This window comes from Pinus tabuliformis, chromosome J, assembly GCF_031772625.1.
Source record: "Pinus tabuliformis cultivar Carrire ecotype Pingquan chromosome J, CPIR1, whole genome shotgun sequence".
NCBI classification, from domain to species: domain Eukaryota; kingdom Viridiplantae; phylum Streptophyta; class Pinopsida; order Pinales; family Pinaceae; genus Pinus; species Pinus tabuliformis.
The window spans coordinates 425,986,791-426,003,723 of NC_142295.1; the positions used below are offsets into that span (position 1 = coordinate 425,986,791).

The 16,933-nt window shown below is 36.3% G+C and overlaps 2 protein-coding genes across 2 annotated transcripts in view; one reads left to right on the top strand and one right to left on the bottom strand.

Moving 5' to 3' along the window:
• LOC149227639 (uncharacterized) overlaps positions 1-16,933 on the bottom strand; it is a 122,195-nt gene that overhangs the window by 6,938 nt on the left and 98,324 nt on the right. The gene's annotated exons all lie outside the window — the stretch shown is intronic.
• LOC149227640 (mitogen-activated protein kinase kinase 5-like) lies at positions 2,507-3,070 on the top strand. The gene has a single exon (XM_089380559.1). It carries the CDS (start codon positions 2,507-2,509, stop codon positions 3,068-3,070), a length of 564 nt encoding a protein of 187 aa, XP_089236685.1.

The following is a 16,933-nucleotide window of genomic DNA, read 5'->3' on the forward strand; positions in this document are numbered from 1 at the left end:
AATAATAAAATAAAAATAAAACAAAAACATACCAAAAAGAAACAAACAACATTGAAAAAAATTGAAGAATATTCTGGAAACCCCAAAATTTTCTTTAGAGTGGAGCATTAGAGGGTTTTATGCTGATGTTAAATCAGCACCATGCACTAGCCCCACTTGGATATGGTAGATTTAGCACCATGCACTAACCCCACTTGGATATGGTAGTCAGACTGAATACTAATGCCACTAAGCATTATACTACTTAATTCAGTAAGGTTAGCACTTACATTATTAAACTTACTAAGTTTATACTACCATTAAGGTGAAATTACGGTATTCAAGTAGAGAAGTTCAACGAGTAACACCAGTTATACTCGCTCTTTATCAATGAGTACGCTCTAAAGTCATATTACTCTTGATTACTTCGTATGCCCATAGTATATAGTTAAGGTAATTAATGGGCAAATTTGAATCTTATCTTTATCAATGAGTACGCTCTAAAGTCATATTGCTCTTGATTACCTCGTATGTCCATAGTATATAGTTAAGGTAATTAATGGGCAAATTTGAATCTTAACCAGTACAATAAAGCTATGACATAAACTGTAGAAATACAAGAGTTATGTGCTATATAAAGCATCACTATTCCGAGCCTTACAGGTACCCTTAATTAGCTTGCGTTAGTGTTGTAAAGGTTTTATCTTGAGTGACTAGAGCAATTGACTGTACTCCATACTCCATATTACCCTGCCACTAGCCCCATGGTTTATATTGTACTCAGTTAATACTAATATATTGTAATCTAGTCTATGCCCTTGGTATTGTATTAATTGGCTATGATATGCATGTAATTAACCCATAGTTTGCATCTGAGCTATTATACATAGTACTATTGATTATTGGGGTTATTTACGGGTCATTTTATTCAGTCTTGTTGACCTGAATCACAGCTAACTCTTTAATCCAAGTGCAGGTCATTCTATTCATTCTAGAAATTGGTATCAAGGTAAGGTGTAATTCCAGGCTAATCTCAATTACTAAACCATATAATAGTGTGAACACTAGAGCTCAATTAACATAGTAGCAAGTGTTATAGGGCTAAGAACTCACTTATGTTCCATGAAAACCAGTATTACACTCTGATCACTCACCACTTAGTAGTTCTATTATCTCATGTAGCATTATCTAGAAGAATATTTGCTAGTTTACAAGTTGCTTATTTATCTATATAATGATGGACTCATACAGGGTAATAATGACTCATTTACGAGTAAACTTCTACAAAAAGTTTCTAACCACAAGACTCTGGAAACCCCAAAATCTTTTTTAGACTTGGTCATCAGATGGTTTTATGCTGATGCTAAATCAGCACAAATATGTTGAAATTTCATAAACAAATATTCAAAAAATAAAACCCAATAAATAGTACCAAAAAAATAAAACCTAAAGAAATTGAAGAACCAAACACATTACAGATTATGATCTTCTAGAAACAATTTCTAAGAAGAAATTTCTGGAAACCTCAAACCTTATTTAGATTTGAATACCCTAACACTAAATCAGTCTCAATTTATTGAACTTTGATAACAATACTCAAAAATTAAAACCTATTGGGACATAAACAGTACCAAAAAAACTAAAGACAGAAAAACTAAACCCATCAAAGATTATAAAATCTTTCCCAACCAAAAACCAGAGACATAGAAGAACCAAACACATAAAAAATTATAAAAGCTTTCCCAACCCTTACCTGCAAATGAAATTGGGAATAAGAAGCTTTTAACTAAAACTATATAAACCATAGTGCACTTATATCTAATCCCTAATCTTATGAGATAGGAGAGAAACCAAAAAGTTAATGTTAATCTCACCTGTAATCTCAAAAATACACCTCAGCTGTGTTTTCCCACGACTATTTATTGGTCATCTAGTTCAAGAGAAAACAGCACAAGTTAAAAAAATATGATAAAACTTTCCGTAAAAAACATTAATCTATCCATAAAATATTGAAATACAATTATGTCATCCTAAAATTCAAATAATATAATATTACTATAAAAAATTTAACAAATAATTCAAATAACATAATATTACTATAAAAAAATTTAAATAACAAATAAATAAAACAGTACCTACTTTCTCAGTCTTCAGCATTAAATCAATCATCCCGTCTTATGCTCATTGCAACATCGCCATCCCTCTTAACCAAACAAACAAGTACCAACCTCTCAAACCAGAACAGCAAACAAACCCAAATCTGAACCAACCAGGAAAAGAAGGAAAATAAAATAAACAGAAACAAAATAAAACACAAAGTATCAAAATGCAACAAATAGCAAAATCTGTCCGGCCCTTCGGTTTAAACCCATCAAATTCCAAAATCTGTCGGGCTCTATTATCTAATTTGTTCTCTCAATCTCCTTCTCCGCCAAGCTCCACAAAAAGATAAGCCCACCATTTCTCCAATCTTTTGTTCTCTCATTCCCCGCCAAGCTCCAGATAAAAATAAGAAGGAAGCAATAGCATGTCAGAGGATCGAATCCCGGCGAGTGGAGGATCGAGACGGAGCAGCCACAGGCCGCCGAGGCTGACGCTCCCCATTCCCCCGCGCGAAGAGCCGTTCGCCTACAATGCCGTCCCGGTGCCTTTGTCATTGCCGTTGCCACCACCGCCTCCGAGACCGGCGGTGGCAGCGGAGCTGAATCCGTCGGAGCTGGAGAAACTGGGAATTCTGGGCTACGGCAGTCAGGGCAAGGTGTACAAGGTTCGGCACAGGGCAACCGAGACGCTGTACGCCCTCAAGGTCGTCCATGGCAACCACGATCTTTCTACCCATCGCCAGATCGTTCGCGAGATGGACATCCTGCGGAAAACCGATTCCCCGTACGTGGTCAAGTGCCACGGCGTCTATGACAGGGGCGGTGAGATCCAGTTCATGCTGGAATACATGGACGGGGGCTCGCTCGAAAAATGCAGCCGGATGCCCGAGCCCTTTCTTGCCGCCGTCGCGCGACAGGTTCTCCACGGCCTCGAGTATCTCCGATCTTCTGCTCTCCGATCTTGCTCTATCGGCCAAGGTAGCAAATGAAAGGCCAGAATTCTCCACTCTGGCTCCTGCCGACCAGCTAAGCAAATGCCTACCATCTATCAGATACTCTCCAATCCGCCGCTAGCATGCGCACAGAGCCCGATGCGGCCTTTCTGACATTAAAATGTGTATTTAAAATATGATCTGCATTTTTTCTCTCTTTCACATCCGCACAGAAACCAATGTGACTGTTATCAATAGATACAGTCTTACGAGTCTTACTCTCTAAGACTGGCTGTCATTGGCATAAATAAACACAATAGAAACATAAGGAATGAGGTGTGTTTATGTCAATATGCAAGGGAATGCAAACCATAAATGCTAGTGTTTACTCTCTTAAATTGAAAGGCATTTTTATGGGCCTGGGTTACATAAATGTTTGCTGAAAATGTAGGAACTACATTTGATTTTGGACAAAGGCATACTAATTTGCTTCAGGTTAATATTGTGTAGAATGAAAGGAAAGAGGTTACCATGAACTACTTATTAGAACAAATCACATACCTAGGGTTTTTCCCACCTTAGAGTAAACAAAGGTGCAAACCTCTAACAAGTATTTGAACCTTCTTTCCTTGGCTATCCTAGGTCTGCCCAAGCACACTTAGTCCTAGTTCATCCCAAGCAACTTGCTTAAACTTAGATAGGCAAGGGCACGATGTGTGAAACCATATTTTTTAAATATGGTCTTGACTAGATGTGTTTGCTTACATAATGTGTTCTTGTCTAATCCAAATGTCTTCCTACAGGTACTGCTTCACTGTGCTTTTGCCTACTTGATGTGTTTCCATCTAATGCAGGTGTGACCTTGGAGCACCATCTCCCTAGGACTAGCAAGTCTATTCATACTCCTTACACCTTGTTCAAGTTTGTTGAGAAAAATAATACATGGACATTGATGAATATCACTGTTATAGGTAATAGAATGGTTAATAATCTGACCCCAAACATGTGTAAGTTCAGCTTATTAGTTTATAAGCTCAACATGGCATGGATTGCATGTCACTCAACTAAACAAGAAACATCCAATGACCAAATTCTCTGTTTAGAAAAGTGCAGGGACTAAAAACATGATTAAAAAACTGCCTCTACAAGATTTTTTGAATTTTTTTTGCCCGGATTCTGGCCACTTTTGGCCGTTTGGGCAATTCCTCCGCCTCGGTAGATGACTCCTATGATGTTTCCCTCCGCCTTGGTAGATGGCTCCTATGATGTTTCCCTCTTTCACATTCGCACAAAGACCAATGTGACCGTTGAAATTAAAATATGTATTTAAAATACGGTCTCTAAATATGTACATTGAATTACAACCTGTTTTTATTATTATTTATAGTGTGAAGTTGTCTATTTATTATTTATTTTCAAAAATGTTTATAAATGAAAAGATAAAACAATAAGTTTATTAATCATTAAAAATATATATATATTTTTTTATTGATATTATTAAAAATTTGATATTAATTTTTATATATTTTTAGGAGGACAATAAAAGAATAATAAGAGTAATGGACAAGTTTATGATAATTTATAATATTTTATATATTATCATTGTAAAATATATAATGAGAATAAAATATTTAAACGAAAACAAATTATAGATATAAATAAATTGTATTTTAAAATAAGTAAAATGTAATGTATTCCACACTTTCACACAATTGCATACAAGATGCTCCATCTAAGAAATTAACTCGGACCCAATATTAGTAAGTTGGATGTGCTTAAAAGGTCCCTTGATGTCCTCAAGTCCTCAATATTTGCCATTATGCCCTCAGATATGTTTTCAAACATGTAAACTTTTTTGGATCTCCAAATTCCACAAAATATGAATAAAGGTAGAGCATGAAATTGGTGGTCTACAAACATCCAATCCCGTAAGCAAGCCTCAATGGATGTAGAGTTCCAATCACCACTATAATTTATGATATGTAATGATTAAAAAAGTTTTAGAGAAGTCATAACAAGATCTTTGTGATGAGATTCTATTAAGGGGAGATTTACATAATAACCATTCCTTGAAAAGAGAATCTCTATATAAAAAAATGTTTACTATGTCACCTCAAATTAGGTTTTAATAAAGGAAAATCACTTTGCTCTATATGTATAAAGAGACACTGAAAATGAGATGTATATGATGATATATCGTTTCACCTATGAACTAGTATAGCACAAATGTACTCAATTCAACCATAAAGTGCAAGTATAGCACAAAAGTATTGGATTCTACATAAAAGTTTGAGTATCTAGTCTATTCAACTACTTAATAAAACAAATATGGAATGATATAAATGATATATTAAAACACAACCAAAAAATCAATACAATGCAAGTGGAGACATAAAAATGTGTAAATATAAATTTTGTAATTTTTAATCTTGTAAAGAATATCTTATGAATATAAAGGAAAATATTCTAATCTTTTTTATCCATGTAAAAAATAATAATTACCAAATATAAATATTTTCATTTGCATATCTACATTAATAGTAACTTTTAGTTTGTGCAATAGGTGCTTCCACAAAGTTGGTGGTTAAAAAAGTGGCAATGAGATGTGCAGGAATGCATGCACACACACATACAAATGCACTCATGTTCTTAGAAATGTGCATGTGTTTGTGATCCTTTGGCCTCGACATTCACCAAACCACTATGTAGGTTGTTGGAAATAATACTCGCGTGTGCATGCAATTGTTCTTAAGGAAACCATCGTATATCCAGTGAACTTATGATTCAATTAATTCATCATATGTTGATATTTAATTAGTGCATCAGTACTTTATTAAACATTAAACAGTAACCATGTGCAGTAATAACAAAATAAACCATCATACATAAGCAACACGCATGAACACCAAGATTTAAGGTGGAAACCCAATGTAGGTGAAAACCACTTGCTGTCGTCGTATTTGTCTTCTTTTGATAATAAGAAAAAATATTTACAATCTTGTACTGGTGTAGACTCATACCAGTACGCAAGCACCCACCTGCAAAAGGCTACAACCTTCTCTCTTTCTCCAGCTTCTACTGGAAGGGAGCTACCAACCCCCTATTTCTTGTACTAGCCGATATGTTTACTAGTACGTAGGCTCCGACCTACAAAAGGCTACAACCTTCACTCGTTCTCTAACTGCTACTGGAAGGGAGCTCCAACCCCCTGATCAAATCACCAACCACTACTGGCAGGAAGCCTTGACTTCCTCACTGAAGGCTCCAACCCTTAGTACCCTCTGGGGACCACATTTCATTAATTTTCACTCTAGATATTCCTCGTATACATTACTACAATATGAGGGCCACGTTTCATCAAATTTTCATACTGGACCCATTAGCAACATTGAAGCTCGAAATTAATCACCACTACAACACAACCATCAAATACATATGCATCAACCAATTACTGAAACCAAATCAATCTCTGATATAACTGAAAACCAATCATCAATCTCTGATATAACTGAAACAATAAATCTTTGAAAGAGTCGAACCAGCGTGTATACACACCTTCACTAAAGCGAACCAGCGTATAGATCTGCAAATACTTACTTATAATTTCGCTGCAATTCCTGACTTCAGACATACCCAGATCATCACATATAAAGGATAAAGCATGTGTTAGCAATCAAATCTAGCCCATCCATTATGAGATCACATAATGATAAGTTAGTATGATCCTGATCGATTATAAGATCTCATCCATCATCAAACACTAAGATACATATTTATTCTAGATCAAGCAAAGCATCAGAAACCCATAATATGCATATTTGCTTTTTATCTAACACTTCATAAGATATTAATTACTTGTGCCCTTATCCCTTTGATCTTCTCCTTCTTCTATACTCATATCCTTTATTAATACCTCAAACCAAAACCACTTAGGACCAATACCTTAGACCAAATACCTAGGGTCAATACCTTGGACCAAATACCTCGGACCATAACCTTGGTTTTCCAACATGTATGCGCTTTCCCTCCTGTGGGAGTGCGTGTATATGTATACACTCTTTTTGTTCTATGGGCTAGCATGTATACGATGTTTTGACTAAGTGGACCTGCATATACTTCTTAAACTACTTTACATCAACCTTTTCCTTTACCTTCTTTATTCTGATCGGTAGACCTTAGTTCCATCTTCCTGTTCTTCTGTACCAATGCCCTGTTACCTTTGAATAGACCTGTTACACTGTAATTTTCCATATTATTTCTAAAATGATTCCTTTGAACTGCCATGCATTCTGTCACATCAGATATCTCTCCTGTAGATTCATCTAGTTACCATATACAAGTGACTTGTTCTGCTACAAGTGGGTTGCCATCAAGTACAAAACATGCATCATAATGCCAACATAGGTTTTCCAACTTAGCACAAGGTCATTATCTCCATCCAAAAAACAAGGATACCCTAGAAAGGTCCTTTGTGGTTATCCGACATGTCACTGATTTTCCTAGATGCCTAAAAGCTTTTTTTGAGATATAAGGGCCATCTTTCCTCTCTCGATTATGTCCAAGGACACAAGACCCATACCTAGTACTCAAAATCTCCTAATGATGTCCATATCCCCACTTAAAGGCCAAATATCACCGTGACAAGTCATTTATGGTCATTTGAGGTGTCACTCATGACTATTCAACCATAGAGTTTGTTATGAATATAAATAATTAGTATTTATTAGTTATAGTGATTAGTTCACTCAAGAGGCATGTCTTTAAGGACATGACTATTCATGAAGGAGCAGCTTGCCTAGTATATCAGCAGGGCCCTCATTTGTAACCATAACATATATCATATCTCTTGTACATTCAACATTTCTTATACAAATATATTACTCCTATCATGTACATTCTTATATTTTGAATATTCTACTATGTATACGAGGCGTGTTCATTACATTGGTATTAAAGCCTCATTCTCAAATTTGAGCCTTTGGCCATTGATTCTTCATCATGTTCGTTGCCATTGCGTTTGAGGCTTTTAGCCAAACAAGTTTTTGGAGGTTCTCCGTTCTTCCATGAGGATTTTCACCACTAAAAAAATAAAAATATATTATCCAAAGACTCATACTTAATGTTTAAAATCTCGTAGTACTAATTATCTCCATCCAAAGAACAAGGATACCCTAAAAAAATCCTTTATGGTTGTTCGACATGTCTTTGATTGTCCTAAATGCCTAGAGGCTTGCTCTGAGATATAATGCCCATGTTTCCTCTCTCAACTTTGTCCAAGGACACAAGACCCATACCTATTACTCAAAATCTCCTAATGATGCCCATAATATGTCATTAAATACCACCTTAGGCCATCTGCCCTCTTCCATTTGCTCAATTTGTTTTAAATACCTTATGAGTTGCACCATATCAATTGCTTCAATAGGAACAACCCCTGTTTCACTTAACAAGATAGCATAAGGAACTACACTTTTAATTTTGAATTTGTTTGGAATCAAGTGCTTCTGAATTTTCTCAGTTAGTTTCCATTGCATGTCAGATGTACTTATTTCCCACAATTCACAACCATAGAGAATCGTCAGAATCACTAGAAGCCCAAAAATAGTTTGAGTGGTTTTCCAGTGCCATAACTCTGCCTCTCTACACCTATTTTGAAAAGCATAAAATGCTTTCCAAACCCCCAAAGTTCTTTTCTTTCTACAACCATCCCAACTTAGTTCTTTCCTTTTTTCTTTTTTTTAAGAGAAAACCACTACTTTCGTTTTGCTAATATTAACTTGCATCCCCACCCTTCTACAAAAATGCTCAAAGGATAGTAAGTGCTCTTGCAAACTAAGAGTAGATTTAGCAATAAGAATAAGATCATTTGCATACAAATAACAAACTTGCCCAAATGGATACCATCACCCGCTTGAAAATTTAACCACTCCTCAAGCTTGTCGATATATAAACCACAAAGGGTAGGAGACAATGGGAAACCTTGCTTGACCCTGATACCGCTTCTAAAAGTTTTAGAAATTCCTGCTGAAGTTCTAATTTTGACTTTCACCTTTTCATATAACCTATGCACATATGCTCTCAAATGTTTAGGAACCCCAAGTTCCTCCATTCTGTGCCAAAGCTTATCCCTAGGACCCGTGTCAAACACTTTTCTGAAATTAACAAAGCAACAAAAAACTTCTTCTTTTTTCTCCCAAACATTTTCAATGATGTGCCTTAAAGTTATACAATGATCAACTGTAGAATGTTTAGGTCTAAAACCTGCTTTCCCTTTAGCACACTTATCTCTTTCTTCTGCCCACTTGTTGATTTTGTTTTCTAGCATGCTTCCAAATAACTTTGCAAACAAGGGGTTTATCTTGATGGTCCTATAATTGAAGGGATTATTGACATCACCACTCTTGTAAAGAGGTATTGCCAGACCAATTGTCCAATCTGTGGGGAACCCTTATTGTATGATGATATTGAAAATTTTTGTAATGTGAGGTGCAAGAATCTTTGAGCCCCACTTTAGATACTCTGCTTGGATTTCAGCTAAGTCTTTTGCTTTTCCAACACCCAACTTCTTGATACCCATCTCTACCTCTTGCACCGTGAAGAGTTCAATATTAGTGTTGACCAAGGGGGGAGGGTCAACCTTGGGATCCTGCTCGTAGAGTTGTCTTGCATAGTCAAACCACTTAGAATTTCTAGTATTATTTTCAGATTGCATCTTTTTCGGTGTAGCTCCTTCCAAAATAATTTGGGATTATTTTTCCCAAGGAAGATTAATTCTTCCCTCCTTGAAACCATGAAATCGACCTTTTTCTTTCTGAAGATCTGCTTGTAAGCTTTGAGCTTTATGTTATTCTTGTTTGACTCTTTCCACATTCTCCTTGCCTTTTTGCATTCCTTGTCAAACCAAGCATTAACCAAAAAGCAATTTGTTTCAAATTTCTTAATTTTTGCTCTTTTGCACTCTGCAAATGCACTTTGAATTAAATGTGTTGATTCGTGGCTATGGAGGTCGTTAATTGGGATTTTCTCCTTCTCGAAAATCCTCTCTAATGTCATTTTGAAAATATTGCAATTTTCTGAAAAAATAAAAAAAAATAAAAAAAAATAAATAAATAAATGATTCGTTCTAAATGATTAAATAGAAATATTCCCTGACATTCATGTGGTTGAAGTTGGTTACTTAAATTAAATAAGAATTATATTTAAATTTGATTTTATATTTTTAAATCCTCGACCAACAAAATGGTTTTCCTTAAATGTTTTATTGATAAAAAGGAATTAATGACAACTTACTAAGTATTTAGGAAAAAGAATAAATGGAAAGATATAATTCTTAAAGTAAATAATTTTATGATAATTTTGCAAAAAGCATGTGAATATGTTGAATTTCTAGAGTTCAAGTGATCATGGTGTGAAAAGAGTCTTTTCCTTTTTCTTAAAGGAATTGTATTGAATTAACATCTCATATAACTCTTCTGCAAACAAAGTTGATGCATTTTGGTTTTGGTGTCGTTGATGGATAACTCAATATTCAATGTAGTAACGATATGCTAGAGGGATTTTTTGATGTTGCAAAGTATTTAAGGAAATGATTCAATGTTATGAAACCAGCCCACAAAAAAGATAGAAAAGATAGTTGAACACCTTAGAATTCAGCCTCTTCGAGGGGAAACCTCCTTTACATTACAAAAATGAATAATTCTTGGATGATTCAAATGACAAAACCTCCTTTCTATATATAGGAGTCTAAGGAGTCACAATATAACCCAGCCGACCTAACAATAATAATATAAAGCCACAAAAATAACAATAGAGGGATTCTATGGGGCACAATAATAATAATAATATGGGGACAATAGGGGCACAACAATATTAATAAGGGATACAACTACAATAGTAATGGGGTAATCACTAGTATTATAGGGACCTAACATGCCCCTCTCCTTCAAAAAAGTGTTGTCCTCAATGCTTGAGTAGTTCTGGATGCTTTTGTATAAAATTCTCATCCTCCGAAATTGATCGATTTCGTATCTGTCGAGTTCTTCTTTCTGTGACTCCTTCTGGTTCCAATATAATTTTTCCTTCCTCGTCAAGTTCTAGTAATATTGTTTGAACTGGGAGCTTGTCGCCTATAACCTTCTTTAAACATGAAACATGGAAAACTGGGTGCATTCGAGAAGCTGCAGGAAGCTCCAATTTGTATGCCATCGTACCAATCTTTTGCAACACTTTGTACGGACCATAATACTTTGGTGATAATTTATTATCCTTCTTAGCTTGCTTGAGGGACATTTGTTTATATGGTTGTAGCCGTAGGAATACCCAATCACCTACATCAAAACTTCTTTCGATGCGATGTTGATCTGCTTGTTGTTTCATTCTATTCTGTGCCAACACGAGGTTATCCCTTAAGAGTTGGAGGACTTGTTGTTGATGCTCGATGTGATGTTCCACTGCTTGAACCTTAGAATTTTCTCTTAAATATGATGTGATGGATGGTGGCTGATATCCATAAATTTCCATAAATGGGGTCATTTTTGTTGTTGTATGGAAGGAAGTGTTATACCACCATTCAGCCAGAGGCAACCATTTGACCCATTGTGTCTGTTTATCAGATACAAAGCAACGAAGATATCCTTCCAAACATTTGTTTACTATCTCATTTTGCCCATCAGATTGAGGATGATAAGATGAGCTATGAGCTAACTGAGTACCAAGACAAGAAAATAATTCTGTCCAGAAATTTCTAGTGAAAATGGGATCTCTGTCACTTACAATAATCTTTGGATTTCCATGTAGCTTTTGAATTGTTTCCATAAATGTAGTAGAAACTGTATTGGCTTTAAATAGATGTGATAATGCACAAAAGTGTGCATACTTGGTAAGTCTGTCAACTACCACCATGATGACACTCTTTCCCTCAGACTTGGGTAAACCTGTGATAAAATCCATTGAAACCTCCTCCCAAAGTTGGCTTGGAATGGATAAGGTTGTAATAGACCCAGGGTCTTAATTGTTTCCACTTTATTTTGTTGGCAAACCAAACATTCTGCCACAAAATTTTGAATATCCGATTTAATGCCATCCCAAAAAAATTCCTTCTTAACCCTGTGGTAAGTTTTTCAAAATCCTAAGTGCCCTCCTAAGGGAGAAGTGTGCAATTCCATAAGAATCTTTTGTTTGAGTTTGGAATTCTTATAGAGGTATAAGCGATCTTTGTACCATAACGAATCATTTTGCCAGCTAAATGTATCAGATGTACTGGAATCTTGTTGTAACTTTCGAATAAGTGCCCACACTTCATCATTCTTCCATTCCTCCCTTGCTTCGTTTATCCAATCTGGTTGGATAATAGAAATGGCGCACAACAATGCTTCCACATCCTCATCCTTTCTTGAGAGTGCATTTGCCACCACATTTTGCTTCCCTTTTTTGTAGATGATTTCAAAGTCATAACCCAACATCTTTGTGACCCACTTTTGTTGCTCTTCAGAGGATAATCTTTGTTCTAAAAACTATTTAAGGCTATCATAATCCGTTTTTACCTTGAAGTGTCTTCCCATTAGGTAGGGTCGCCATTTCTTAAGTGCATGTAGTATTGCCAACCATTCCTTCTCATAAATAGCTTTGTGTAAAAACTTTCCCTTGATTGGACGACTTTCAAAAGCAATGGGTCTTTCATCTTGCATTAAAACAACACCAATTCCATTTCCTGAAGCATCACATTCCACAATAAAGGTTTTTGTGAAGTCTGATGTAGCTAAGACCGGTGCTTGGCACATTGCCTCTTTAAGATGTTCGAAGGCCTTTGTTGCTTCTGGAGTCCATGAAAATGCATCTTTCTTCAATAATGTTGTTAGAGGTGCTGCTATTCTCCCATAATTCTCAACAAACTTGCGATAATACCCTGTCAACCCGAGAAACCCTCGCAGATGCTTTATGGATGTGGGGATTTTCCATTCCTTAATGGCTTTGTTTTCCTAGGGTCTACCTTAACTCCTTCATGAGATACAATATGACCCAGATATTCCACCTCTTGTACTCCAAAGAAACATTTGGATCTTTTTGCATATAATTGTTTCTCCTCCAATAGTTGTAGCACCCTGTCAACATGTTCAACATGATCCTTCCAAGACTTGTAGATTAGTATATCATCAAAAAATACTAACACAAATTTTCTAAGGAAGGGTTTGAAAATGGAATTCATCAAACATTGAAATGTAGAAGGTGCATTGGTAAGGCCAAAAGGCATGACCAAAAATTCAAAATGACCCTCATGAGTTCTAAATGTTGTTTTCGGAATGTCTTTAGCCTTCATTCTGATTTGATGATATCCTGAATGAAGATCCAACTTGGTGAAGTAAATTGATCCATGCAATTCATCCAGTAATTCATCAATGACAGGAATGGGAAACTTATCTTTAATAGTGAGCTTGTTGAGCTCCCTATAATCCGGACACATGCACCATGATCCATCCTTCTTATGCACCAATACTACTGGAGCAGAGAAAGAACTTTGACTAGGTTGAATTATACCAGCCTCTAGCATTTCTGCAACCATACGTTCAATTTCACTCTTTTGGGCATAGGGATATCTGTACGGCCTGATGTTTGGAGAAACACTTCCTGGAATCAGATGAATAGCATGATCATGATCACGAATAGGTGGGAGACCTTTGGGAGTCTCAAATACCTTGGAATGTTTGTCCAAGACTTTTTGGAGATCTAGAGAAATAGGTGATTCTGATGTGGAAACATCTAGCGAACATAATTGTGCAATTACGCCTATTTTTGCTTTTTTAGAAGCTTTGTCATACCGTTAGAGCTGATTATCTTTCCCGGTTTCCCTGTAATACCCCTTAATTCAACTTCCTTTCCTTCCGCAGAAAATTTCATGAAAAGTTCTTGAAAATTAAAAGCTATTGTACCCAAGGATTGTAGCCATTGGACTCCTAGTACAACATCAGCACCTCCCATTGGAATGGAAAGCATTGGGCTAGTCAATACATATTCTCCCATGGATAGCTTGATATTATGGCACTTTCCAGAGTAATTTATCGTTCCTCCATTTGCAATCATCACTTGACACTCTGGTGCTAGATATAGGAAGCAATTCAATTCTTTTGCTATCTTACAATGAATAAAATTGTGAGTACTTCTTGAATCAATCAACACTATTACCTTTTTCTTCTTGATTTGTCCTTCTATCTTGATGGTTTGAGGAGTGGTAATTATAGCCAATGCATTACAAGATATGGTGGGATTCATTTCTTCTTTATCTAGGCTTTGTTCCTGGAGTATATCCTCTTCTTTTGACCTTTCTTGCTCCTTTTCTTCTTCCTCTTCACAATCTATGTAGAATAATTTCTTCTCAGCACACTTATGACCTTTAGTGTATTTGCTATCACAACTGTAACAAAGCCCTTTTGCTCTTTTCTCTTCCAATTGTTGTGGTGTCAACTTTATAGGTTGTGGAAGACTAGGGGCAACAACACTTCCATCTTTATAGTTGTGAGTGGTATGCTTCTTGGTTGCCATAATTTTGCTTTCCATTTTTCTTGCTAACCTGAATGCCTTTTCTAATGAATCAGGTTCCCAAAGGCGAACATCATGTTGGATATTATCCTTTAAAGTCCCTATGAACACATCAATCCTATGCTCCTCTGGAATATTTTTTACCCTTATGTTCAATTTTTAGAACTCCTCAATGTGCTCCATTATTGAACCCTTTTGTTTGAGGCTTATCAATTGGCTAAAAAAAGTGTTGCTTTTTGTATCCTCATAATGTGCTGTCAATTCTTCCGTAAAAATTTCCCAAGTGATAATTTGTTTACGAGAGCAAAGCCATTGATACCATACAAACTAATTTGGTTCCAAATATAAAGTTGCAATACGTACCTTTTGTGTGTTTTGCACATTATTGAGATCGAAAAATTGCTCCATCTGTAATATCCATGTTGCGGGATCCTTGCCATCAAACTTCCTAATATCGATTTTTGGAATATGGTGGGTTTTCGATCCAACATTAGAGTCTATGAAATCATGATTAACATTTCTTTTATTCTCATCATGAGTTTCTTTTACTACCCTTTCACCATTAGTAAGCATTTCTTGTAGAAACTTTGTCAAATCTGTCTTCAAATCTTCCATGCCTGTCTTCAAATCTTCCATATATGTCTTCAAATATATCTTTAAATCGTCCATCTTAGCTTCCACGTCATTCATCTTAGCTTCTACGCCTTTCTTTAAACAATCCATCTTAGCTTCTACGCCTTTCTTTAAACCATCCATCTTAGCTTCTACATCTTTCTTTAAACCATCCATCTTAGATTATGTTTCTTTTTGTGCAAGTGACACTTGTTGCACTTGGTCTCGTAATTTTGATATATCATGTTGCATGTCTTCCTCTTTTTCATTATTCATGCTAAATTTTTCAGGTTGCTTACTAGGTGTTTGCATTTTCTTTCCTCGAGGCATCAATTATTGATACTAGGTTCTGCGACTAGTATCAAAACTATTTATCCAAGCTCTGTTTTTCAGTGGATTCCTTGTAAAATTCAACAATAATTAAGAAAGCACTGGTCTGCTGGATGGGCGATTGATGTTTTCATTGCACAGAGATGCCTGGGAAAGAGGTCGTGGTAGCGTTTTGGACGTGAATGGAGGCGGAATTGTGTCGCAGAGGTTCAGGGTGGCGCTGAAGGGTTTTATGGGTTTACATGGTTAAACGGGTGAAAGGCTCAAAAACACGAGTTTTCAAGGTTTAAAGTCTTTTAACAGGCAACTTTTGAATATGATGCGAAATTCATATTTACGGAGGATAGGCGGTTTATCAGAACAACGGGGAGGCAGTTTTAAGGGTCGTCTCACCGCTTTTGTGGCGTGGCAGTTTTTCTGAGGGGTCACCCGATGTATGTTAGAGCGTGACACGTATCCATCGGGGGGTTGGAGAAAACCACTTTATCAGGCGGGTAAAGGTAGGCTATTGGGCTCGACTGCTATGGCTTTGGTCCGTTGGATTTGGGTGATTGCGATCTGCGGAAGAGCTGCGTGGAGAAAATGAACGGGAGTTGGGGGGGGGCCAGGGGTTTTTTATCACGGCGGTATTAATTTATTTAGGAATTAATCATGGGTTTAAAAGGATAGGGCTTGGCTTAATGAGGGAGTTTAACTCTTTGGGTAAAAGTTCGGGCGTTGGGTGAGGCCGATACAGCTATGCGTCATTGGATTTGAGCGCAGATGATCGGATGGTGGTTGGGTCGATGAAGAAGCATGGGTGAAATGTACAGAGGCTTAAGGGGGCCCGAAGCTTTTAATTAGAAGTATTTTGGGTTTATTTGTTTAGTCGGGATATGGGTAATTCATATAGTTTTTATTTAAAACTAAGGGTTGGGGTATTTAAATAGGGATTTAGTTTATATACGGGAAAAGGGCTTATATCAGATTTATTTAATAAAATTAGGAATTAATATGAAATGCGATGGGTAGGATGGGTTTTTCCTAAGTAAAAGGGTAAAAGGTATGTGTTTGCGCACTTAGTTTTATACTTAGGATAAAAGGCTTTTTGTGGGTTTTTGAGCGAAAATGGATTTACATGGGGGTTTTTCACTTTTCTTAGGCAAATGGAGTTTAACATTAGGAAAAGGGGTTTTCTTAGGGTAATGAAGGGAAATGGATTGTATGAAGGGGGAATGATTTTATGAAGGGGATTCTAGCACTTGAGTCCATAAGTCATTAAGCCCAGGGTTTAGTCCCACCAAAAGTCAGAGAAATGCTTTGAGCCTCTTTGACTTGTAGGTTTTAAAGTACTAGAACATAATTGTTGATAGGAAATTAGTAAGTATAGGAGGAAAATGAATGAGGAGGAGTTAATCACATTAACTTGTAAGCCTTTGTTTTTGCTTCCATAGTTGACTATACATG

Bases quoted from the DNA above. Each gene is read 5' to 3' on its own strand.
- LOC149227640 (XM_089380559.1), top strand. From the start codon at position 2,507: ATGTCAGAGGATCGAATCCCGGCGAGTGGAGGATCGAGACGGAGCAGC.